General features: G+C 34.5%; 1 protein-coding gene across 2 annotated transcripts in view; it reads left to right on the top strand.

Annotated features, from left to right (window-relative positions):
• Prorp (protein only RNase P catalytic subunit) overlaps positions 1–26,895 on the top strand; it is a 123,004-nt gene that overhangs the window by 30,054 nt on the left and 66,055 nt on the right. For both annotated transcript variants that reach the window (XM_048798682.1, XM_015491536.2), the window contains exon 5: positions 6,446–6,553. In XM_048798682.1, the coding sequence (XP_048654639.1) occupies positions 6,446–6,553 (108 nt within the window). The remainder of the gene's footprint in view (positions 1–6,445; positions 6,554–26,895) is intronic.

Genomic DNA, 26,895 nt, shown 5'->3' with positions numbered 1-26,895 from the left:
TTTGTGTTAATTCTTGGGTGAGAGCATGATGATTTTTTTTTTTTAATCACACATATTGTTTGTCTAAATTTGAACTTTTAGGACACAAGCCTGGAGGGTTCCCCACCCCCCTTTAGGGATTTTTTTTTCTTACTCACATAGCTGATGGTGATAGCTTGCATATTATTTTTATTAATTAGTGTGTCATTTTTTAAAGATTTCTGTTTTATCCAAGAGTTTGCTTCTGATTTCTCCCCTCATTTGAGCCCATGTTTTGGTAGGTTTCCTTTCCCATGGGAGTATTGAAAGGCAAGCCTATCTCATTTCATCTGTACTTTTCTCCTGCACAACATTAACATCAACACTTATGCTTACCATTTCTGGTTTTCAAAGATCATACCTCATCTTTAGCATCTGGAAATTGATTTCTTTTTTATACCTGCAAGTTCAACCATTCATTAAAAGTATTTTTGTTGCATTTTTTTCCAGAATTTTTTTAATATTTATTTTTTAGTTATAGGTGGATCTCGCCCATGTCCCGTGCGGGCAGTGGAATTTGGGGTTTCTCTGCATGGACTGAGCAGGCTGCAAAATAAAGCTAAGAAAAGAAGGTGGCAAAAAAACCCATAGGACACAGAAAGTAATTTTGAAAGCAAGGGCAGGACTGCTGTCTGACCTTAGGGGTTGAGCTTCTAAACTGGGAAGAGAAAGTGAGGGTCCTTGTATGCTTTATTTATATGGGGGACCTTCAGAGGCTTTCTACAGAATGTTCTTTGCCAAATAAGGTAGGAGGTGAGCTGTCCGGTTCCCAGTGGGTCACACCTAACTCCAGATCTGTGAGATCAGTCTTCCTAGCCCAGCAAAGACAGAGGTCACATGCATTGCGCAATCCATTAAATGGGAGGAGCCACAAGATAGCTTGCAATGCCAAGCCACAATCTCCTTGGCTCAAACCCTGGTGAAGACATTCAAATAGCTCAGAGGTGGCTCCCCACAGGTGAACACAGTACCATTATTTTATTTTTATGTGTTGCTGAGGATCTAACCCTGTGCCTCTTGTATGCTAAGCAAGCGCTCTACCTCTGAGCCACACCCCCAGCCCCCAGATTTTTAACATATTTATAGCAGGAAGTTTTGTTTGTTTGCTTTTTCATTTTATTGGAATCAGAAAACTCAAATAAGATACAAATATTTTTAATAACATACTGTAGTAATTGTAGTTAATGAAATAGCTGTATATAATAAATTAAAAATAAGAGTTATAACTTATTAAATGAGTATAAAAGGACTGGGGATACAACTCAGTTGATAGAGTGCTTGCCTTAGCCCTGGGTTCAATCCCTAGCACCACACCAAAAAAAAAAAAAAGTGTAAACTTTTGAACTGTTTCTATTTTGACAAGATTTGAGAAATATTTAAAAGTTTTCTAGTCTTCATATTAATTGTCAAGTTACAGTGGCACATTCAGACTATCTACACTATCTACACTAAAATAGTCATGTTAGTGTTCTTTTTACTTAAGATTTAGTTGGATCCAATGGTTTAAAGAAATCACATGATTCATTTGGCTATTTGATACAGATATGCTGGTTTTTTTTTTTAACTGATACTCACTTACTAAGAACAATGCTTCCAAGCCAAACAGCTAGTATTCCCCTATTTTTCCACTTCTACTATGCCTAAAATCAGTTAATTTAATAGTCACTTTCTTAACAATCTTTAGAAAATGTTATCTGGTAATATGGTGGACATATGTTAAGATCACTTGATTTTTATGCTATAAAGCTTTTTTGTCTTCTTGTTGTTGTTGGTTTTGGTGGTACTGGGGATTGAAACCACTGATTTTAACCTCTCAGCACATTCCCAGCCCTCTTTTAAATTTTGAGACAGAGTCTTGCTAAATTCCTTAGGGCCTTGCTAAGTTGCTGAGGCTGGCCTGGAACTTTGGGCCTCATGCCTCAGCAACCTGAGTTGTTGGAACTACAGGTGTGTACCATCACGCTTGTGTGTATCAGCAGTTTCTTTTTTGTTTTGTTTTTTGGTACTCGGGATTAAACCCAAGGGTACTTAACCACTGAGTACATCCCCAGCCCCCCACCCTTTTTTTTCTGATAGAGTGTCTCTCTAAGTTGTTGAGGTTGGCTTTGAAGGATCCACTGGGATTACAGGCATGCACCACAGTGTGCTGGCAACAGTTTCTTGTAATAGCTGAATAGTATTTCATTGTCTAGATATGCCACTTTTTTTCATTTATTCACTAATTTGAATTGTTTCCAATTTGGGGTTAGGGATTTAGCTCAGTGGTAGAGCACTTGTCTAGCATGCATGAGACCCTGGGTTCCATCCCCAGCATAGAAACAAAAAATTACATGTGAATTGTTCCTAATTTTGGCAATTAGGCATAAAGCTACTATCAACATCCACTTGTAAGTCTTTGTACAGGTGTTTGTTTTCATTCCTCTTTTGTTCATATATCTAGAATGGAATTGCTCAGTTGTTACCAAAAGCTCAGTCCTTGTCCCCAGTGCCAGTTCATGTCAATTTAATGAGGACAGGATTTTGAGTAAAACGAAAAAGTCTTATTGCTTTGCTAGCAAAGGAGAAACACAGGGGACTCTAGTCCCAGAGGCTGTGGATCTACCTATCAAGGAAAACAGAGGGCTTTTAAAGAAGCTATTCAAAGGCTACATTTCAGGTGTGCCCTGGCCAAGGGGTCCCAGATGCAGCCTGATGGTGTGTTGAAATTCACTTGTTAGTTTGGGAGATAGTTACTTCCTAGTTCTTCTGGTGACATCTTTCTGTGGAGAACAGATAACTCAAGGTAATCTTATTTCCCCACCTCTAGGTTAGAGAAGGGGAGAGGGAGAAGAGGAAATGGAAAAAAACCAAACAAACAAATAAACATGTCCCTTTAAAATAAGCAGCGGGCTGGGGTTGTGGCTCAGAGGTAGAGCGCTCACCTACCATGCTTGAGGCACTGGGTTCGATTCTCAGCACCACATAAAAATAAAATAAAGATATTGCTATAATTAAAAATAAACATTTAAAAAAATAAAATAAAATAAGCAGCAAGGGCTATATTCAAAAGACAGAAGTGCCAAGAAAATGCATTGGAGAAAAGATAGCCTCTTCAACAAATGGTGCAGGGAGAACTGGAAGTACATTTGCAACAAAATGAGATTAAACCCCCATCTCTCACCATGCACAAAACTCAACTCAAAATGGATCAAGGATTTAGGAATACAATCAGAGACCCTGCATCTAATAGAAGAAAAAGTAGGCCCTATTCTCCATCATGTGGGATTAGGCCCCAACTTCCTTAATAAGGCTCCTGTGGCACAAGAATTAAAATCAAGAATCAATAAATGGGATGGAATCGAAATAAAAAACTTCTTCTCAACAAAAGAAACAATCTGTGAGATGAATAGAGAGCCTACATCTCGGGAGCAAATCTTTACCCCTCACATACATCAGATAGTGCACTAATCACTAGGGTATATAAAGAACTCAAAAAGCCAAACATCAAAAGATAATCCAATCAATAAATGGGCCAAGAACCTGAAGAGACACTTCTCAGAAGATGATGTACAATCAGTCAACAAATACATGAAACACTGATGATCATCACTAGCAATTAGAGAAATGCAAATCAAAACTACTAAGATTTCATCTCACTCCATTCAGAATGGCAGCTATTAAGAATACAAACAGCCGTAAGTGTTGGTGAGGATGTGGGGACAATGGTACATTCATACACTGATGGTGGGACTGCAAATTGTGCAGCCAATATGGAAAGCAGTATGAATATTTCTTGGAAAATTGGGAATGGAACCACCATTTGATCTAGCTATGCCACTCCTTGTTCTATACCTAAAGGACTTAAAAACAGCGTACTACAGGGACACAGCCACATCAATGTTTATAGCAGCACAATTCACAATAGCAAAACTGTGGAACCAACCTAGATGCCCTTCAATAGGTGAATGGATTAAAAAATGTGGCATATATACACAATGGAATATTGCTCAGCAATAAAAGAATAAAATCATGGCATTTGCAGGTAAATGGATGGAGTTAGAGAAGATAATGCTAAGTGAAGTTAGCCAAATTTAAAAAAGGTAAAGTGGACCACTGTTACAGTATAAGTGTATGCTTAAATTTATAAGAAATTGCCAGTATGTATATTGGTGACTCTATGATCAGTGTGATTCTGCAATCTTTACAATTAGAAAAATGAGAAATTATACCCCAATGATTCAAACGTATGAATTGCCAAGATCATCGTAATATCATGAATAGCTAATAAAAATAAATAATAAAAAAAGAAATTGCCAAATTATTTTCCAAAGTTGTTGTGTCATTCTGCATTTCTGCCAGCAATGTCTAATCATTCCAGTTGCTCCACATACTTATTATAGTCAGACTTCTTAATTTCAGCCATTCTAGTGGAAGTGTAATAGTTTCTTACTGTAAAGATTTCCCTAATGAGTCAATATTGGTCCAAAGAGAGTTTTCATCTTAAATCCATGGTTCATAGTTTTTGTCACTGTCCCAGTAATGTCCTTTATATGCTTTTCTTTTCCCTAAATTCAAATTCAGTATCACACATTGCATTTAGTTGTCATGTTTTATTTTAAACTGAGTTTAAAGTGAGTAGGGAAAATTTTAGTTTTGTCGGTCTTTCACCTCAACTTAAAAAAAATAGGCCTATTGTTTTATAGAATGCCTCTCCATTTAGATTTATCTGATATTTCCTTATGAATAAATTTTCTGAGTGAATTTTTGGCCAGAATACTACAAAAATTATGTTCTGTTCATCAGAGGGGTTTTGTATCAAGGAGCTCACTAAATGAATATTAATGATGACTCTATTTGCTGCTCAAGAATTTTTTGCCTATCTGGTGTTGCAAAGAATTCTCGAATTTTCATCCAGAAACTTCATAGTTTGGGCTTTTAGATTTAGGTCTATGATCCATTTAGAAAAAGGTTTTGTATATGAGATGAAATAGAGATTGATGTTAAATTTTTTTCAACTTTTACCTTGTTATTTCTGCTTTTTATTATTCTACTTTCTTTGAAATTTGATATACTCCTTTTTTTCTAGCTTCTTAAAGTGAAAAATTACATAAAATAATTGCAGGTCTTTCTTGATTTTTATGTAAGCATTTAAAGGTATAGTGTCTTTTATTTCCTATCCTCAGAAGTCATAGAGCCTTACTTCTGATCTCCTTCATTCACATACATACAAAGGATATTCAAGAAGAGTGAATTATAATTACTCTACCTTTTTTAAAGAAATAGTTATTTTTTAGTTGTAGTGGGACACAATACCTTTATTTTATTCATTTATTTTTATGTGGTGCTGAGGATCAAACCCAGGGCTTCACAAATGCTAGGCAAGTGCTCTATAGCTGAACCACAATCCCAGCCACATGACTCTACCTTTTGAGGTGGGAGAAGTGTTAAAGAAATTTCAGACATGTGGTATTTTGTTTTGTTTTTTTCTGTTACTGGTGAATTGAATGCATGAGCACTCTACTATTCAATGTTTTAAAACTACCAAACCTTCCAAATATCATGTCCCTTTCAGTTTCTGCCTGCTTTTGGTCATTCTTTAGTACCTTCAAATGTAGTTAGGTTTTAATCTAGAATTTCTATTATTATCTGGTAGTCCAGCACAAACTATTTTATCACTTCCAGATGTCAGAACCCTTCCCTTTCTTTTTATTCCCCATAGCACTCATCACATTTAATATATGATATAACTTATTAATTTGATTTATTTTGTATGCCTTCCCACAGGTCTCCATTAAATTAGGGATTGTTGTCTTTTTTGGTAAAGGACTAAGCAAATATTTGTTAGAGCAGGGCACAGTGATGCATACATGTAACCCCAGCAACTCAGGAGGCTAAGTCAGAAGGATCTTGAATTCAGGCCCAGCTTGGTCAACATAGATACCATCTCAAATACAAACAGAAACCCCCAAGTATTTGTTGAATTAATGATCTCTACTTCTTCAAAATAGCTATATATAAATAAAAGACTATTCATGATAAAAGAGGAGGTAAAAATTTTAGAGCCTTGTTCTTTTAGCACAGTTGTACTGGTAGGCTGGCATTTCTGAGGTTCACTTACAAGACAGGACTTAGGAATTTTGACATTTTATTTGTCTTTTTGCTTATTGTGTGAATCAATTTAGCAGCCTACATAGGCTGGGTACAGGTCAAATGAAATTGCAGATGAAGATACTCTGTGAAATTAAAGCACTATGAGATTATAAAACTATATAAGTTAATTATATGCATTTGCATCCATTAGGCTGACTTTTTCAGATTTCATTTTGAGAGTATATTTATATATGTATGTATTTTTAAGGGAAGAATATTTTGAATTATCAAAATAATAAGAGAGTCACTTTATTTGTAATTAAGTTCTTGTTAATGTTTTGTCTGACTTCTTTTTTAGGAACTGAAGAGGTTTGAGAACTTTGTAAAATCCTGTCCTCCTTTTGATATAGTCATTGATGGCCTCAATGTTGCCAAAATGTTTCCTAAAGCTCGTGAATCTCAAGTTGTAAGTACAAGTTTTTATTTTGTTTTTTTCTATCTCCAGAAATATTTTTTGCACCTATTTGTGATCTTCAAGTAAATGATTCAAAGGCCAAAAGTAAGGAGAAGTTATTGACGATATTCTGTGGTTCAGACAAGCTTAGGGAACATGTATAAGCCAATGTAATAAGCATTATGGAGTGAGTGAGATAGAGAAATGAACTATGTAAGCATCTACAAGACAAATGTGACATAAAAAAAAAAAAAATCCAGTTCCTCTCCAGGAAAATTTCCTTTGAGCTTTTATTACCATTTAAATTCCTGTACTATTTTATACTTCAATTCAAATCATGCCTTTTTAAATACATTGATAAGTTCAGTGTTTAGTAAGTTGTCAAGAACTTACAACTTAATATAGGAAGAAAAGGATAAAAGAGTAAAAAGAACTAGAGCAAACCATTTTGTAATAATAGATTTTATTTTGTATTCTTCATAAGATAAGATCATTATTAATACTTTAAATAACAGAATAATTTGATTTGTAAGCCTTTTTTTAATGAACTTCAGTACATGTGGAAGACTAATATACCATATACCACATGCCATCCAGTTTTAATAATATATACAAGTTTTCTTTTATAATCAGTTTTCATCAATAATCAGTGGCCTCTCATATAAAGCCTTATTTTTTAGACTTTTTTAAAGGTTTGAGCCAACAAAGAAGTTGCCATAGGAGCTAAAAGTAAATGTTAGAGGGGAAGAGTTAAAGGATTGAAATGAAGCAATGTTTTTGCTATTATAAGAAATCATAAATTGGTGCAGCCAATTTGGAAAGCAGTATGAAGATTCCTTGGGAAAACTGGGAATGGAACCACCATTTGACCCAGCTATTCCTCTTCTCCGACTATACCCAAAGGACCTAAAAACAGCATATTACAGGGACACAGCCACATCAATGTTTATAGCAGCACAATTCACAATAGCTAAACTGTGGAGCCAACCTAGATGTCCTTCAGTGGAGAATGGATTAAAAAAAATGTGGCATTTATACACAATGGAATATTACTCAGAAATAAAAAATAATAAGATCATGGCATTTTCAGGGAAATGGATGACATTAGAGCAGATTATGTTAAGTGTTAGCCAATCCCCAAAAAACAAATGCCAAATGTCTTCTCTGATATAAGGGGGGTGACTCAAAACAGGGTTGGGAGGGAGAGCAAGGGAATAGGGGTGGGAGGGAAAGGAAGGGAGAAGGGGAATAGCATGGATGGTGAAATATACAAAATTATACAAAATACATGTATGAAGATGTGAATTTGGTGTCAACATACCTTATATATAATCAGAGATATGATAAATTATTGTATAATGGTGCATTAAGAATTGTAATGCAAAATTAATAAATAAAATCATTTAAAAAAAGAAATCATAAAGAGATTTTTATGCTTTAATTTTTTGGAGTGGCAATATTAGTTTTTTTTAGAATAATTTATGAGGGGATAAAGGGTTGTATGTTTATTTTACTTTTTGATGTTTACTTAGTATATTTTATAAATTTAGCCTCGTATAATCATGTAATTTTGCTCTTGCTTTTGACTAACTTCTTTTTTTGGAAATGTCATTGTTTTTACAAGGCATGTATTATTCTTTTTTCTAGTTGTTCTGAATGTGTTTATTTAGTTTTCAGGATTTAAAATTGATATTACTATAAATGGATTTAAAGTAACTAGAAAATTTTATTAATTTTCCTCTCATTAATTATACCTAGAATTTATCATCACCAGGTTATACTGAAACATCAGTTTTTTTACAGTTAAGTGATAGTATACATTATTTCTCTTAGTTTTTCAAATACTTAACTGTAAGAATTTCCTTTCCTGTCCTCTCTTCAGAGTATCTAGCACCAACCTGTCACTGACAAATTAGAAAATAAGTGAAGACTGTTATATGTTTTAAAATTTTAAAATATTATTACTCTTTTTAAAATTGAACTTCTGAAAAAAATAAGAAAATGAATATATATATTCCTTTAAATTTGTAAAATTTTCCAAATAGAGAGTAAAACTACACAAAGCTAGTGTCATCAGTCTCACATTGTTCACATTGGTGATTAAAAAAAAAAAAAAAGTCTTAAGAAATCAAAAGAGTGAGGAATTAAAAAAGAAAGACCATGTAACAGAGGTTAAGATCTGCCATTTTTGTATAACCTTTAGCTATACCTTCTCTACTCTCTTTGGTGCTACCCTATCATTTCTCTGTGGGTTACATCACATCCCTCTACTTGAAAATGAGCACTATATTAGAATAAAATATCTAGAGCGAGCAGTCACTCGTTACTTAGGTTTGTTTTCTAAACATAGTATGTTCATAGGTTAAGCAGTCTTTCTATCATAAGGTAACCATTTTTTATCAATTTATAAATGCCTCAGCAGTATCTAATAAGAATGTCATGATTTTTCATAGCAGTGGTTACTTTAATTCATATTTTATAGACTAGAAAATTGAGGTTAATTTTGTATAATAAATCCTTAGAAAACAGTCATAATATCAAAATTAAATTGTAGAGAGCTCTTGGATTTTAGGCTTGTGGGTCTTAACATTGGCAAACTGTAGTTGAACTATATTATTTCTAAAAAAAAAAATGCTTTTTCTCGGAGATGCTACTAGTTCAGTTTGGCTGTTTACACCCAGAAAAGCTTACAAATATGAACAAAGGACGATTTTGATTTACAGAAATATGTTTATATATATAAATTGGCATGAACATACTTTATATACAGAGATACGAAAAATTGTGCTCTATATGTGTAATAAGAATTGTAATGCATTACACTGTTATCATGTATTTAAAAATAATAATAATAATAAAATCAATTAAAAATTTCTGAAAAAAAAAAAGAAAAAAAATTATTTATTTTTATGTGGTGCTGAGGATTGAACTCAGTGCCTCACACATACTAGGCAAGTGCTCCACCACTGAGCCACAACTCCAACCTGTGCCTACACTCTTATGAGTATATACTTTTTAAATCCTTTATTTAAAAAAAAATCGGAAATTGAAAATATTTTTTCTATCTATGTATATAGGAGAGCCTTTGAGGCGATGCTATCACTAATGTAAACCAGAGAAGGAAAGATGAAATTCTCATTACTTTATGCTTGGTAAAGCTTAGGATCAGATGAGCTCATTCTGGAAAGTTCCCTTCTAATCTGTGAGAAATAGAGTTTACCTTTTGTTTGACTTTCAGCTTTGCACAAAGCACTAAAAATTAGCTTACCAGAGCCATATTGTAACCCAAATCAGACTAAGTTTTTTGGGAAAAGTAAAATATTGAAGATATGTAGTAGACATGTTGTAAGAGAAATATAGATATTTTGAAAGACTCTAGACTATTTGCGCAGAAAGGCAAAGAACAAAAGATCAACCAGTGAAATCATAGGCCTCTGCTACTACTTTTGGCTTTACTCTTAAAAGAATTTAATGTTAGCAACAGTTTATGTGACAATTATTTATTATTACCTGCTCTTCAGAGCACTGTTACCTTGTGGCAGTGCACAGGTGTTAACAGCAGAGAAACCTCAGCTAAGAGACTCAGCTTTAGAGATAGCACCTAAATAAGGAAAGAGGGAAATTTTTTTCTTTTGAAGCTAGAGATTTATAAAAATAAATAATAAAGATATATTGTATTTCCCATGTGCCCATCTTTTTAAATTTTTTGCCTAAATCTTCTTGTAAGTCCATTTGTGACTTGATCGCATTCTTCACGTTATCACTTTTTGGGTTGTTATTTTTTCTGTTCCCACTTTTTCTGTTCATCCTTTAAATAGCATTCTAGTTCAGAAATTAAGAATGGCAATTCTGGAGACAGATCCTCTGTGTTTTAGTCTTTATTAAAACCTCTCTATGACATAATTTCTCATTCTTTTAAAAGGTGATAAGATAGTACCTTTCTCATAAGATGTTGTGAAGAATTGATGAGTTAATATGTGTAAGCACTTGACACATTATACTGTTGCAATTCTTGTAATAACCATTCAAATGAATTTCCCAAACGCAACAATAATTCTTGTATTTTGTAGACCCTTATCTGGTAGTTTAAAATATTCTCCTGTCATCTCATTCATGATAAAAGAATTAAAAGAAAATATAGACAGGCACAAAGGCACAAACCTGTAATCCCAGCTACTCAGCAGGCTGAAGCAGAATGATCACAAGTTTGAGGCCAACCTGGCTAATTTAGTGAGGGTGAGGCTCTGTCTCAAAATAGATAAAAAGGTAAAAAGGGCTGGAAATATAGCTCAGTGTGAGCTATATTTATATATAAGTATATATATTTATATATAAATATAGCCTAGCAAGTGTGAGACCCTGGATTCAATTTCCAGTACCACAAAGAAAAAAGATATATATTTCTGCCTTAATGTTAAACTCAGTGTAGATCAGATATACAAATAATAATTGAAAATTGAGGCTAGTACTACCAAAAGCATAAGAAAACATATAAATATGATGGTGTTGAGAAGTTACTTATTTATATATATGTGTGGGTCTTGCTGAGTTGCTTGGGATCTTGCTAATTTGCTTAGGCTGGCCTTGAATTCATGATCTTCCTGCCTCAGCCTTCCAACTCTCTGGGATTACAGGCATGCATTACTGTGCCCAGCCAAAAATTGTATTTTGTTCTAATTATAAAAGTAATATGTGTTTGATATAGAAAACTTGAGAGTCACAAAAAGAAAATCATATATAATGCTGTCATTCCACAAAAAGCATGATATTGATACGGATTGAACCCAGGGTTGCTTTAGCACTGGGTTACATTCCCAACTCTTTTTTCATATATATATATATATATATATATATTTTTTTTTTTTAATTTTGAGGCAGACCAATTTAGGGTCTCAGAGTTGCTAAGACTACCCTCAAAATTGAGATCCTCCTGCCTGTGCCTTATTGAGGCCTGGAATCACTGGGATTACAGGTATACACTACCATACCTGACAGTGTGTCCTTATTCGTAGAGAAACAGTCTTATCTTGGGTAAATAATAAGCCCAACGTAATTTAGAGAATATAGTGAGTTTTGAAGGGACTAGCTTTGGCCCTTCCTTTTCTTTTCTTTTCTTTTTTCACTGCTGGAATCACATCCCCAACCCAGTGTTGGCCCTTTCTAATTCTTTTGTTTAACCTTCTGTAAACCTGGGCAGAAGAAGACATGCTTCTTGCCTTGTAGATGTTTTTCAAATGCAAAGTGTGTCTGCTTAAAATATGTATTTTTTTATTTGGTTTCAAATTTTTAGGAGAAGGATGGCTCTAGTTTGTTGTTCTGTGGTTTTTTAAGAAGATGGAAGGGTTCTGAGTGATTGACAGATTAATCATATAGCCTCCATTTGAAAAGGACATTTATAGTATCTTGATAGGGAAATATGTTGATTTATTTATTGTTTATTGAGCACATATGCCATGCCACATATTATTTTAAGCTTTGATAATATGACTACAGACCAGTAATGGGAATGCTAGAAACCATTAGGCCTATGGTTATGTTATCTAAACAAAAAATATATATTTTGAATCCTATTGTCTGTTAACAGTGATTCTTATGTTCTTACATAACTTTTTTTCTTTAAGATTTCTTGGGCTATCAGAATGGAGAATAATATTTGCCTAAAATACATGGTATTATAATTTTTTTAAACTATTGAAAAATGGTTTAATAACATTTAGTTATCCAGAATATGTTATAATTTGGGAGGAATTATGACTAAATTAAAAAGTGTTAGCTATGATCTCCTTTATATTATTTAGCATGTCTTTTCATCACTATCTGTACAAAATATGGTGTTCTAGATTTTCTTTGATTGGGTTTCTCTTTTAATTTAGGAAACTTAAGTTTTTAGAGTAGTTTTAGGTTCATGAATTTCTTTCTTTATTTATTGTGGTATTGGGGATCAAACCTAGGGCTTCATACATGCTGGGCAAGCACTCTGTCACTGTGCTATCCAGACTGTGAATTTCTTTTTTATGAACCCACATTTCACAGAAACTTTTTTTTAATATTTTATTTTTTAGTTGTAGGTGGACACAATCTCTTTATTTTATTTTTATGGGGTGCTGAGGGTCGAATCCAGTGCAGCATGCATGCTAGGTGAGCGCTCTACCTCTGAGCCATAGCCCAAGCCCCCAGAAACATTTTATGTAGACTTTTTCAAATACTCTTGAATAAAAATATTACATACACAAGAAGAGGTAGAAAATTTTTTATTTTTATTTTTTAAGGTTGAAATGGATGGGTAATTGACACCACCATCCTCCAAACTGTTCAAGCCCCAAACCCAGGATTCCATCCTCAATTACTATTTTTTTTCACTAGCCCCATATCCAGTTGACTGACTAGTTTTATTGGTAATAATCCCCAAATATATCCCATAATTTAATTACTTCTCTCCCATCTCCGTTGGTATTATCTCTCACAAAAACTCTTTTAAGAGAACTCCTTGCTTTTTCCACCCTTTCCTCAATAACTTCCCATTATACTTAGAATAAAATTACTACTCCTTATCATGAATTATAGTAACTTTCATCATCTGATCTTCACCTCTCTTTTGAGCCTTGTCAGTGGTTTTTTCCTCTGTCTTTCACTGAATTATAGTAACACTTGAATTTTTCCTGTCCTTCCAACATACTGATCTACTCCTGCTTCAACATCTTTGTATGATGTTCCTTCAACCTTTAATGTTCTTCCTTCTTCAGATAGCTGCACCTCAAAGACCATTTCTGATTCTTCTAATGTAACCCCATTCTGCTCTGTTTATCTGCCTGTGTTTTATGTTTTTTTTTTTTCTTTTTTTATACTGGGGATTAAACCCAGGAACACTTTACCACTGAGCTATATCCCCAGGTTTTTGTTGTTGATGTTTGTTTGATGTTTTTTAAATATTTATTTCTTAGTTGTAGGTGGACACAGTAATTTATTTTTTTATGTGGTTTTGAGGATTGAACCCAGTGCCTCACGTGTGCCAGGGGAGCTCTCTACCTCTGAACCACAACCCCAGCCCTGTTTATTTATGAGAGAGTGTCTTGCTAAGTTGCTTAAGGCCTCACTAAGTTGTTAAGGCTGGCTTCAAGCTTGTGATCCTCTCACTGTGTCCAGCTGCCTATGTTTTCTCTTAAATTAACCTCATTCACTTATGCGGTAGATTAGAAATGTTCACAGATTCTTTGCAGCTCTTCTCATTAGAAGAGGGAGTCTGTTTCCTCACCTCTTGAATCTGAGTTTGCTGAATGACTTTTTTTTGACCAGTAGAATGTTACAGAAATGACATTGTGGGAATTCCAAGCAAGGATTGAAGAGGTTGTGCAGCTTATACTAACTCTAGGAACTACCACCTTGTAAACAAAACCAGACTAGTTTTCTTGAAGGAGGGAGGGAAGAAGAGAGGGATAGGAAGAGACTTTCCAACTGAAGCCCCAGACATGTGAGCTCAGGTGGGACTAGACCACCTCCAGGCAAGCTGCCAGCTAATTGTGAACACATGAATGAGCCCAGCCAATAACCTGTGATACAGAAGAACAATTCAGCCAAGCCCAACCCAAATTGTCAACCCCAAGTATTATGAGAAAATAAATGTTTTGAGGTGTTTTTGTTTGTTTGTTTTTGTGGTGCTGGGAACTGATCCTAGGGCCTTGCACTTGATAGGCAAGCACTCTACTACTAGGCTACATCCAGCTCAAAAATGGTCATTTTTAACCTAAGTTTTTGGAGTATTTTATTACACAGAAATAGATAACTAATTTAGCTCTTTCATAAGTATCTGCAGTTACTTATGCCTTTCTTTGTTTATCTGTTTCCTAATAAACATTTAAATTAGTATTTAAATCCTGATATTAAGAAACTTTGTATGTCTTGCTTCTTGTAAAATCCTTGATGGTCAGAAAAGGGCCTTGTATATAATGAATGTTCAGTATATACTGGGTGAAATAATGAACAGATGAGTATACAGTAATTGATCCAACTAATTAGAGTTAACATTTGCTTTTCAGGCTTAACTGTGAAAAACTCCTTGAATTTTGCTCTTGTACCTTACTTCCTTTGTTACCTATGTGACCTTAGCTGTTGTATAACCTCCTGGTGCCTAATGTGAAAATAATTTAATTCTTAAAAATTATTATGGTGATGACTAATGTGATTCTGCAATCTGTACAATCAGAAAAATGAGAAATGAGAAATTATACCCCAATTGATTCAAATGTATGAATTGCCAAGATCATTGTAATGTCATGTGTAGCTAATAAAAAAAATTAAAATTAGAAGGGCTACAGATGTAGCTCAATAGTAGGGTGAAAAAAAAATTATTGTGGTGTCCAGCCCACAGTCCAATAAGTTTAAAAGAAAAAGAAAAAAAAAAAAAAAACTTTATAAGCACATTTATTGTCCATGGTCAAAACAGTGCAGAAACAAAAACTTGGTAGTTTGTAAAGATGTGTTTAATCTCCTGATTTAAACAACTGACAGTCTCTTGGTTTTATTAGTTTTTATGAAGTAGTCTTCATTCTTTTTGAACTGGTGCTTAGAATTTAAACTTTAGTCACCAAATAAATGGCCAACTTTTCTCTCAAATAACTAAATGAAAAATTATATGGACAGTCTACAGAAAATAAAGATTGGTTGTATTAGTCAGGATAGGCCAAGTTATGCTGTAGTAATAAACCACTGAAAAAATTCATTGGCTTAAAACAAATTATTTTCTTGGTTTTGCTAGATACCCAGTTGAGGTCATCTGAGTCATTGTTATTCTCATTCCAGGGGCCAGAATAACTCTCTGAAATATTGTTAGTTGCTAAGAGCCAAGTATATGATGCATGGCATTTTTGGTCGAAAGGTGACGCCAGCTAGCCATTGAGATGATATGATTATGTTAAGATTTGCATTCATATTGATATTGGACTCCTGCTGTTCACCTAGGCCGGCTACGGGACTCCTGGAGAGTTCCCATTGGTTGGGGAAGTACAGTAGGCGGGAGTTCCGGGGGAGGAGCTCTCTCTCGGGTCCGGGAGGAGGCCGCGTGGGTGGAAAAAATCTGCCCGGGTGGTACCGGACATTGGCGGCAGTTTCAAAAAATAAACTTTGTTCCTGCTTGAGTGGCTCGTGATTTTGTGCCCAGCCAGACTGCGGCAGTTAGTCACTGTGACAAGGGAAAAATGAATGTGATGAAGAATATAGTGGCTTGAAAAACTTCTGTTTTGATGTGATGCCCCTTCTGCTCATATTTTGTTAGCAGCTAATGCAAGATACTTAGCCAGACCTGAGTTCAACATGATTGGGAAGAAGGTCTTAAAATGTGCCCAGAGGGAAAAAGGAGGAGTATTTTTGAATAGCTACCACAACTGACATAGCTAATGGCTACTACACTGAGATTGGTCATGTCTTGCTTGTTAATGATTGTCAAGCCTTAGAGCTAGAAATGAGTTTCAATATAACAATGCAAAGTGCCTTTATTTAGATTATTTTTTCAAAATTAAGGTCCTTCTCAGTAGTTTTATGTATAAAGAGTTGAATTTGTTGCTTATTTTTCCTATAATGATCAGGGAGGGAATTCTAAAAACCTCCATGACTCATACTTTACCAACTTTCATTTTAAGAAATTAGTTTTTCTTTTCACTTACCAAGTCATCATGAATAATTGGTGATGTGAGATTGTCGTGAGGGGACAGGAACAACATGCTAACTTTTCGCTTAGAAAACAAAAGGATATAAAGTAGAAAGCTTCTTATAGAGCTGCTTTTCTCTCATTATCTTCCCAACCTCACACACTTGCCCCAAATCCAGTCTTAATGCTGCTGTTCTTATTCCTTTTTCAGCCTGAAATTTGGGTTTTCAATGTTCATATGATCCTCTAATAGAGGGTATGTGGGCAGGAAAGTACATCATTTTAGTTAATCTTGCTATCTGTTAAAAACTCTGCTTCCTATTTCTGTAGATAACTGAGAATTGGTTAAAATGCTTTAGCAGAATGAAAAGTTATAATGTAATTTTAAAAGAATTATGGCCAGACATCAGCACTGAATGCTTTCATTCTTACAGCGGGCTTGGGACATTGAATAGAAAGTAGTTTAGTAGAAACACTGAAGACTTTGTTTTGATTGCCATCTCTTAGTTGGTTTTGCTACAGTGAGAGAAAAATGGTGACAAGGATATTAGCCATTAAAGGTCATTTGCTAGTGTTTACTTGGAAGTGAGGTCTCATTTTTTTTCTGCCACTCAAGTTATTTTATTTTTCTCTGATGATTTACATAACCTCTTATAAATTTCAGTACCATAGAGCACCTAAGATACAATAAAGTATGCTTGGTGTTTTTGTGTGTATATTAATCTGGGCATATTTTAATGTCCAAACTGTAGAAATGTTGTAGAGTTTGTCATCAGCTATGTTTAAAATTATGTTTCAATAATTTGAAAGTAAGAAATTCATATAAATACCTTATCTTGTTTATAACAGGAAATGTTAAATATTGAAATGAAATTTTTATTATGTCTCCAACTTTTAAATACTCTTGTCCTAATAATTGTTACTCCTGCTTAAATACTGTCTCTTAAGGACTGGCTTTAGAGGTGGAATGTCTTATTCCTTGGGTCCCAAAACTTGGCTATCATGCAGCTACTTTTGCCTTTGAGGAACATATTGTTACCATGTCTGCTCTGAAAAGCTATTTGAATAATTTTTTATTGAAATCTAGCATTAAAAACGTGTCATTTTTCCCAATTTACTTTCATTTGAAGTTTGGTTCATTAGTAATGACTTTAAATAATAGGCAATTGGAAATCATTTGTAAACTTCTTTCTTGTACTGAATATTGAACCCTGAGCTACATCCCTGGACATTTTTTGTTTTTTTAAGACTGGGTCTTGCTAAATTGCTGAGACTTACCTTGAACTTGCAAGCCTCCTGCTTCAGCCTTCCAAGTTGCTGGGATTATAGAGGTGTGTGCAACCACACCCAGCTACTTCTAAATATTTTTAAAATTTTGGTTAGCTGGTTATCAATAGTTTTATTCCAATGGAATTCAAAAGGGGGTTTTAACAGTATTTTTAAGGCTAGCAGTTAACCAGTTTTAATTATTTCTGAATTAAACTCTTAATCCAGAAAGTTCACCTGACTCATTCAGGACCAGCCTAATTTTTACCAATATTTCCTTTCTTTTCTTTTCTTTCTTTCTTTCTTTTTTTTTTTTTTTTAAATACTGGGGATAGAACTCAGGGGTGCTTTAACACTGAACTACATTCCTTGCCTCCCACCCCCTTTTTGAGGCAGGATCTGAGTTGCTTAGGGACTTCCTAAATTGCTAAGACTGGCCTCCAACTTGTGATTCTCCTGCCTCAGCGTCCCAAATTGCTGGGATTGCAGGTGTGTACCACTGTGCCCTGCTTTACTTATATTTTCTGATTTCAAGACTAACGTTTATCCCATATCAAGCTGCCTCCTACAGAAAGTCTTCAGTTTATAAATGTACTCAAAAATATCTAAAAATAGAAAATGAAGATGGTCAGGTTCTTGGTTGACCCATATTCTTTGCTGAACTCTACTGACTAAATTCTTTAAGCCTGTATTGAGCATTAATATGTGCTAAGCACATAGAGTTAGATATTAGAGAAACAAATGTTAAATAGAAATGTTTCCTTTTATGGAACTCGCCCAGCTGATTTGATATTACTGTGTAATACTAGGCAATTTACCTTTGAGTGACTTCATAATTATTTGATTTAGATATCTTTACTTAAAGTGAAAAACCACCACCATTTCTATTTTGCCTCAAAAGGTGGCCTAATGAGAGTGTAAAAACAAATGATAGCATTTAAATGCATTTATCATCATCATTGACATATATTAAGCACTTAGTGTATAACTTCCAGTATGCTTTACATAAATTATGTCATTTAATCCTGTAGAAAGTCATTATTCTTTTCAATTTGCAGATGAAGAAATTCTGAGAACCAAAGATTAAATAATTTATTAGAAGCTCACAACCAGAAAGAGCTAGAACCAGGATTTATGTGCAGGGTGTCTTAAAACTACTAACCAGTGGTCTAGCTGTTACCCAGACTGCTTCAATTTAAAAAAAAAAAAAAGTAACCCTCCCTTTTTTTGCATTGTGAAAACTTTAAATAATTTTTTAAAATTTACATATAGTTGTTGTGGTGGTTTGGATATGAGGTGGCCCCCCAAAACTCCTGTGCTGATGCAGGTATGTTTGGAGGTAATTGGATTGTTGAGAGCTGATCAGGTCCATCCTAGTTTGAAGGGACTGAGTATAACTGAAAGTAGGTAGGGCAAGAGGGTGTGCCCTGGTGGCCCTTTTTTCCCTACCTCTCTCTTTCTGGCTGCCATGAATGAAACAGTGCTCCTCCACCATATGCTTCTGCCATGATGTGCTGCTTCACCTTGGGCCCAGAGAAATGGACTCAGCCAACCATGTACTGAAACCCTGGAACCTTGCACCAAAATAACTTGCCTCTTGTTGGGTAGTTAGGTCACAAGGGTTCAAAAGCCTTGGAGATTGGTTCCAGGACCTTCCATAATACCAAATCCACTGATGCTCAACCCCTTATATAAAATGGTGGCATAGTATTTGTATTTAACCTACACAGATTCTCCCATATTCTTTAAATCATCTCTAGTTTATTTTATAATACTTAATAGAATGTAAATATTATGGAAATAGTTGTTATACTGTGTTGTTCAGGGATTAACAACAAGGGAAAAAGTCTGTACCTATTCAGTACAGACACAACTTTTTAAAAAATTTTTTTAATATTTATTTTTTAGTTGTAGTTGGACACAAATACCTTTATTTTATTTATTTATTTTTATGTGGTACTGAGGATCGAACCAGGGCCTCACACATGCTAGTGAGCACTCTACTGCTGAGCCACAACCCCAGCCCCTAAAAATATTTTTGATTCATGGTTCGTAGAATTCAAGGTTATAGAACCCATGGATACAAAAGGTTGTCTGTGTATGAATTTAAATCTCTTTGGTTTAAATTAAATCCAAATGATACAAATTTTGGACATGTAATTTTGTGTCATAAGCTTTGAACAATATGCTAATTACATTTTTCTTCTGATGTGAGGCCAAATATGAGATTAAATCATATGTGGAGTGCAGTTGACAATTTTGTCTAGTACTTAAAGAGTTCACTCTAGTCAGCTACTCATAGGCACAACTCATCTGAACCAAGTTTACTTCTTAATTTGAATGTTTTGCAGTTTAAATTTATCTAATGTTAAATTAGTAATTTACTGTTCTTCATCACATTTTGGTTTCATATATATTTTTTGGTTGATTAGGACAAATGGAAAAGAATTTATATCTGGTTTGCTCCCAAGATGTGCTTAAATAAAGATAAATTAGAAAGAGATCTAGCATGTTGTGCCATTCCTATATCTTATGTTTGTAAGGAAAATAAAAGGAGACAGAAGCAAAGTGCAGAGGCAAAAGCAAAAGCTGCTCGCCTGAGCTGCTAGCTTTATTTATATCAATAGGTTACTTTAGGTCATAGGCGTCATTAGTACATATTGTTCATTGTATTACTAGGCAGGTTACAGACTTAGCGACATTATGCAGCTTTTTCCTAAGCTTACATACTAAGTTGTAATATGCAATGTTAGGAGCTTTGTCTCAAGAAAGTTCGTTGTATAAAGTTATTGTTATGTGGGGCAGGTTTAGGCTCATTTAGTCACAATTAGACAACATTGTGGTTGTCTAACAAGAGAATTCCTTATTCCCAGGAGCTGTGTGCCTGAGATCTATATAAGACTCTAACACAGAGCCTCTCATGAAGGACATTGCTATAGCAGTCAGGCATTCTGTGTCTTTGCACAGAAACTTCCTAGCCACCAAGCATGCCACAGTCTTGAAGCTTTCAGAGACCTCAGTCCCAAACACAGAAACCTTACATATGTTTGTTCCTAAAATTTTAAAATTTATATCTAATTGTTATGTATGACAGCACAATGCATTACAATTCATGTTACACACATAGAGCACAGTTTTTCATATCTCTGGTTGTACACAAAGTAGAGTCGTGTCTTCATAAATGTACTTAGGGTAATAATGTCCATCTCATTCCACCACCGTCTTTTCTACCCCCATAACCTTCCCCTTTGCTTCTATCTAGATTTCATCTAATTCTCCCATGCTCCCCCCCCCACCCCATTATGAATCAGCATCCTTATGTCAGAGAAAACATACAGCATTTTGTTTTTTGGGATTGGCTAACTCCACTTAGCATTATATTCTCCAACTCCATCCATTTACCTGTAAATGCCATGATTTTCTTTTCTTTTAATGCTGAATAGTATTCCATTGTGTATATTTACGACATTTTCATTATCTATTCATCTACTGAAGGGCTTCTAGGTTGGTTACACAGTTTAGCTATTGTGAATTATGTTGCTATAAACAATGATGTGACTGTGTCCATGTAGTATGCTGTTTTAAAGTCCTTTGGATATAGACCAAGGAGTGGGATAGCTAGGTCAAATGGTGGTTCCATTCTCAGTTTTCCAAGGAATTTCCATATTGCTTTCCATATTGGCTGCACCAATTTACAGTCCCACCAGCAATGTATGAGTGTGCCTATTTCCCCACATCCTTGCCAACACTTATTGTTGTTTGTATTCTTAATAGCTGCCATTCTGACTGGAGTGAAATGAAATCTTAGTAGTTTTGATTTGCATTTCTCTAATTGCTAGTGATGCTGAACATTTTTTCATATATTTGTTGATTGATTGTGTCTGTTTAATTCCTTGGCCCATTTATTGATTGGGTTATTTGTTTTTTTGGTGTTAAGATTTTTGAGTTCTTTATATATCCTAGATATTGGTGTTCTATCTGATGTCATATTATGTCAATTCTTTTTTAATTGTTAAAATTTAAATTTGATTTATTTTCTAACTGATGACATAAAAAACATTGTAAAAATATTATAAAACAAGGTTGAACAGAAAGTGTTTTCATGCAGTCTGAGTGCTGTTGCATTAATGTATAAGGGCAGTACTTCTCATTTCTTTCTTTCTTTTTCCAATCAGTATTAGAGATTGAACCTAGGATTGCTTTACCACTAATCTGTATCCCTAGACCTTTTTATTTTTTATTTTGAGATAAGATCTTATTAAATTGCAGTCTGGCCTTGAATTTGTAATCCTCCTGCCTCAGCCACCCAAATCACTAGGATTAAAGGCATCTGCCACCACACCCAGCTAGAGCAATATCTAATTGACTTTGAATCCAGTAATTATTTGCTTATGAAATTCACTCTATCAAAGTTTAAGGTTTATAATATTTGAGAATTCTGTTGCTTTGCTGAAGTTTTGAGTACTTTTAGTTGTCAATTTGTGTATACTTCACAAAATTTATTTTGACCAGATTTATGTTATCTTTCAGGTACATAGTATTAAATCACATTAAAGAAAATTAACACGTGTATTCATACAGATATAAACTTTTTAAATGTAGGATATACACTGGATACTAGAAAAATGAAATCCTGATTATTCCCTCAGTTTATGCCCAGACTAAATAATTCTCCTACAGAGTAAATATCTAGTGAGGGCTTAGCACTTTCATAGTTTTTACTTTTATTTTCAGTGGAGTATTTTTCCTGATTATCAAAGTAAAAATGCTTATTATAGAAAATTTGAGAATAGATAAAAGTACAAAAATTGTTTTCCATTATTTGAACATCTGACATTAGTGACTTTAAAAAATAGATTCAGTACACTTTTACCCAATAAAACATTTGGTGTTGGCTGTTCATCTGTTTTAACAGGGAAATTTGTCTCTGTCTTTTTTAAAATCTATTTTTTTAAGCAGGCTTGGTGGCACATGCCTATAATCCCAGCAACTTGGGAGATGAAGGAGAATCACAAGTTTGAGGCCAGCCTCAAATGTTTAGTGTTGACATTGTCTCAAAAACATAAAATAAAATTTAAAAAGACTGGGGATGAAGCTCAGTGGTAGAGTGCCTCTGGGTTCAATCCCCAGTACCACCAAAAATAACAACAACAACAACAACAAAATAAAAACTAATTTTTCAATGAATTAAAAAATGGTTTTTGTTTGGCTAACAAAGTTGTAAGCAAAGATAACTGAAAATGGAAGCAGACTTCAAACAGATCAGCAAACTGTATTTTTTAAGCAGGGGTGGAATAGCACATTTTCAGGGGAGAAAACGGTGACTGGTTACAAGAGGGGTCTGTGTTTTATAGGTCTTAATGAGAGTTAATCATGTTTAGTGTGATTTAATCATTGGAGACTGAGGACATGCTGGCTGGGCAGTCAGGAAACTAGTTGTGCAAGTTAAAAATCTAACTCAGGAAAACAGCTGTAAAAGCACGAAACCCATTGATACTGGGATGAAAGTTCAGAGCCTAGATCCTGTTATTTGTCTTCTCTACCCGGTACCCATTGTCACTGGGAAAGGAAGAAAGCTCAGAGCCCAGGGCCCATTGTTTGCCTTCCCCTCCTCTCCTCCTGCATCACACATCTTTTTTTTTTTCTCCCTATAGACTGTCATTCTCCTTTTCTTGGGGGATGTTATTTTTTCTATTCTTCAAAAGTTAATTAAGGAGTTTTAAAAAATTTAATAATATAGTAACCATAAAGAAAATAAAATAGGGCTGGGATTATGGCTCAGTGGTAGAGCACTTTCCTAGCATGTTTGAGGCACTGGGTTTGATTCTCAGCACCGCATATAAATAAATGAATAAAGTAAAGAGGTCCATCAACAACTAAAAAAGAAAAAAAAAATGAAAAGAAGGTACACTGTATTTACAGAGAGCCAACTTCTAGGCAGTCTGAGCCATATGAAACATAGCCAAGAAGTTAAAAGCAAAATGGCCTGAGAAGAGTCAAAAATCAATGCCACAAAACTCATGATGATAATAAAGTATTAGTAATAATAACATCATAATTGTAGAATTAACCAGTTATTGAGTATCTGCAATGTAACAGGCTATTTACATTGCATTTAGTATCAGGTGCTTGGTGCAGTAGTGTACACTGGCAATCCCAGCATTTTAAGAGGCTGAGGCAGGAGGATCATAAATTCAAGGCCAGTTTGGGCAGCCTTAATGGGGCTCTAAGCCTCATGAATAGTACATGTAATTTTTAAAGGTTTTATTGCTTATGTAGAAATTCATTAATATAAAACATCTGAAAAGTGTTCATATAAATGAAGTAGACCCATTTATTCTGTTATAGAAAAGATGCCATTCTTATTAGAAGACATAAACACTGTTTTTTTAAAATTTTTTTTAAAGTTGTAGATGAACATAATACCTTTATTTTATGTATTTATTTTTATGTGGTGCTGAGGATCGAACCCACTGCCTCACACATGCCAGGCGAGTGAGTGCTCTACCACTGAGCCACAGCCCCAACCCCACAAACACTGTTTTATAAGTAGGAATATAAGTTAGTTCAGCCTTATTGAGTCAGTTTGGTACCATATCAGAATATACACTGATATGGCAGGTCTACTTCTAGAAATCTATCTTGCAGATATAGTTGTATAAATGCATAAATATGCATAAATGCACATTTTCATTCCATCTTTGTAATAGCAAAAAATAAAGATGATATGAAAGCAAATTGACTACTAGAGGGAAATTTACATTGAAAAAGGAAATTGAAAGCAAAATGGGATGGAATGGACATGATGGCCTACACCTATAATCTCAATGACTCGGGAAGCTGAGTCAGGAGGATCACAAGTTTGAGGCAGGCCATAGCAACTTAGTGAGATTCTCAGAAACTTAATGAGACCCTGTCTCAAAATAAAATATAAAAAGGGGACTAGAAATGTAGCTTAGTGGTAAACTGCTCCTGGTTCATTCTCCAGTACCAAAACCAAAAGTCAAGAGACATTTGGAGTTCCTTTATTTTTTATTTTTATTTTTTTAACATCTTTGTTTGTATGTGGTGCTGAGGATCAAACCCGGGCCGCATGCATACCAGGCAAGCGCGCTACCGCTTGAGCCACTTCCCCAGCCCCTCAAAAGACATTTGGTTCAAAAAATTTTTTTTTAAATTACTGTGTATATGTCTAGCAGAAAAAGTCTGGAAATAAAAATTCTATACTGATTTATAGTTAGCTTTGGTTGGGAAAAAAAGGAACTTTACTTTTTATAAAATTACACATAGTTTATTTGGTGGGGGTGCTGAGGATTAAACCCAAGTCCTCACACACATTAAATTACAATTGTGTATCTTTGGAAGGTTTTTTTGTTTTGGTATTAGGGATTGAACACAAGGGCTCACATGTATTTAAAGATAAGATACTTGAAATCTTTAGTGGTATAAATTTAAACATTAATGTTTCTGCTATACAGTAGAATATTGATTCTCAAATTTGAATGTGCATCAAAATCACCTGGACAAGTTGTGAAATGAGACTGCTGGTCCCACACCCAGAGCTCTGATTCAGAAGGTCTGGAGTGAGGCCAAGAATTTGCATTTCTAAAAGGGTTCCAGATAATGCTGATGCTGCAGGTTTGAGACCACATTTTTGGAATCAACTATTATGTAAAACTGGTTTCTCAGAGATTTACCTTACTAACTTTACAAAAACAAGTCATTTTAGAAGTCAGATTGGGCTGGGTGCCTTGGTGCATGCCTATAATCCAGCAGCTCTAGAGGCTGAGGCAAGAGGATTGTAAATTCAAAGCCAGCCTCAGCAACTTAGTGAAGCCCTAAGCAATTCAGTGAGTCCCTAAATAAAATATTAAAGGGGGTTAGGGGTGTTGCTCAATGGTTAAGTGCCCCTGGGTTCAATCCCCCATACCAAAAAGAAGTGAAATTAGTCTTTTTAATGATTCTTAGAATGGAAATCTGTTTTTTGATGTTGTTTGTTTGTTTTGTTTTTTAACTCATTTTAGGGAACTTGGTTCTAGGAGTGATATACTTCTTTCATTTTCAAAACAGAAGTTTGTTGTTTCCATAACCCATAGCTATGTTATCAAGGTGTTATATTAGTGTTATGATGGTGTAAGTTACTTAAAGTATGACTTTAAAAAGTTAAGTAGAACAAAGGGAAAATATTAATGGGGAAAACTTGATCTGTAAGCTTATAACATAGGGGGAAATCGTATCTAATCTTTGCATTTTAGAAAATAATTACATCTAGCTATTCAGGGGTAATATAAGTGACTTGGGGCAATAAATGGACATTAGTGTATGCCATTGAGGAACACGAACAATTGTTTTTTGCTTTTTTACTCACTATTCATCTTTCATGGCATGGTAACTCAGAGTTAAGTCACATTGCCCTAAGTCACACAATGTCAGGCTATTTCCCTCTATCATGTGCCACTCCACCCACTCCTGCTCAATACAACATGTAAGAGTTCTGTGTTGTCATGTGACTGCTGCAATAGTCTGTACTGCTCAGAATTATTCTCAAAAATATCAAACTTCTCATGAAGTGAATAATCAGCAGTCAGGTAGGTTTTTAGTGATATATGATCAAGGGCATCAATAGATTAATGAATCCAGGAAAAGTTTCTATAATGAATTGGGCTTCATATTCCTTTCATTCCAAATGTATCAGAAAGGTACACTTTGCCTTATGTTTGAAATAGATTACCCCTTTTTATTATTCAAGTAATCAGGTGTATTAGAACAGCCTTGTTAAGGAAACATGTTGCCAAGCTCCTGTTTCTAATGTCACTCTGGCAAAATCTTAATGGCAAGTTGATTTCCTGTCTTAATGTGTCACTGATAATGTCTGTGTGATAATTATTTGGGGTGCGGTAAGATTCTCTGTGAATCATTATTGTGTGTATCTTGCTTCTATGGCAATATTTTTAAAACACCCTCCTCAGGAATGTGGTAGGTAAAGGCCATCTATGAAAATGTAATATCTACTTTAACAGTGACAAAAACTTTTAAAATATTTGTTAAATCAGTAAGATAAGCAGTGACTCAAAAGCAAGTAGTAAATTTACCTTTTTTTTTTTTTTTTGAAGCTGTGTAAATTATTCTTACCTGGTTATTACAGTACTAACATTTTATTAATCATTAATTTTGAGGTAACACTTGTTTTGAAACAGCATTTTTTTCCTTTTAAGTTTCTAGATGTAGAACTCAGTGGTAGAGCACTTGCCTACTATGCATGAGGCCCTGTTCAATCCCAGTACCACCAAAAAAGAATAAATAAAATAAAATAGTATCCATTTCACACTTTTCACTATTATAAGGCTGATTTTTCTTACAGTCAAATACATTTAAGATCTGTTGATGTAAAATCAATTCAAATTGTATGGTTTGGGTTTTTTTTTTTTTTTTTTTTTTTTTTTTTTTT

Source organism: Marmota marmota, unplaced genomic scaffold, assembly GCF_001458135.2.
Source record: "Marmota marmota marmota unplaced genomic scaffold, marMar, whole genome shotgun sequence".
NCBI classification, from domain to species: Eukaryota; Metazoa; Chordata; class Mammalia; order Rodentia; family Sciuridae; genus Marmota; species Marmota marmota.
This window is presented reverse-complemented; position numbering and strand designations above follow the sequence as displayed.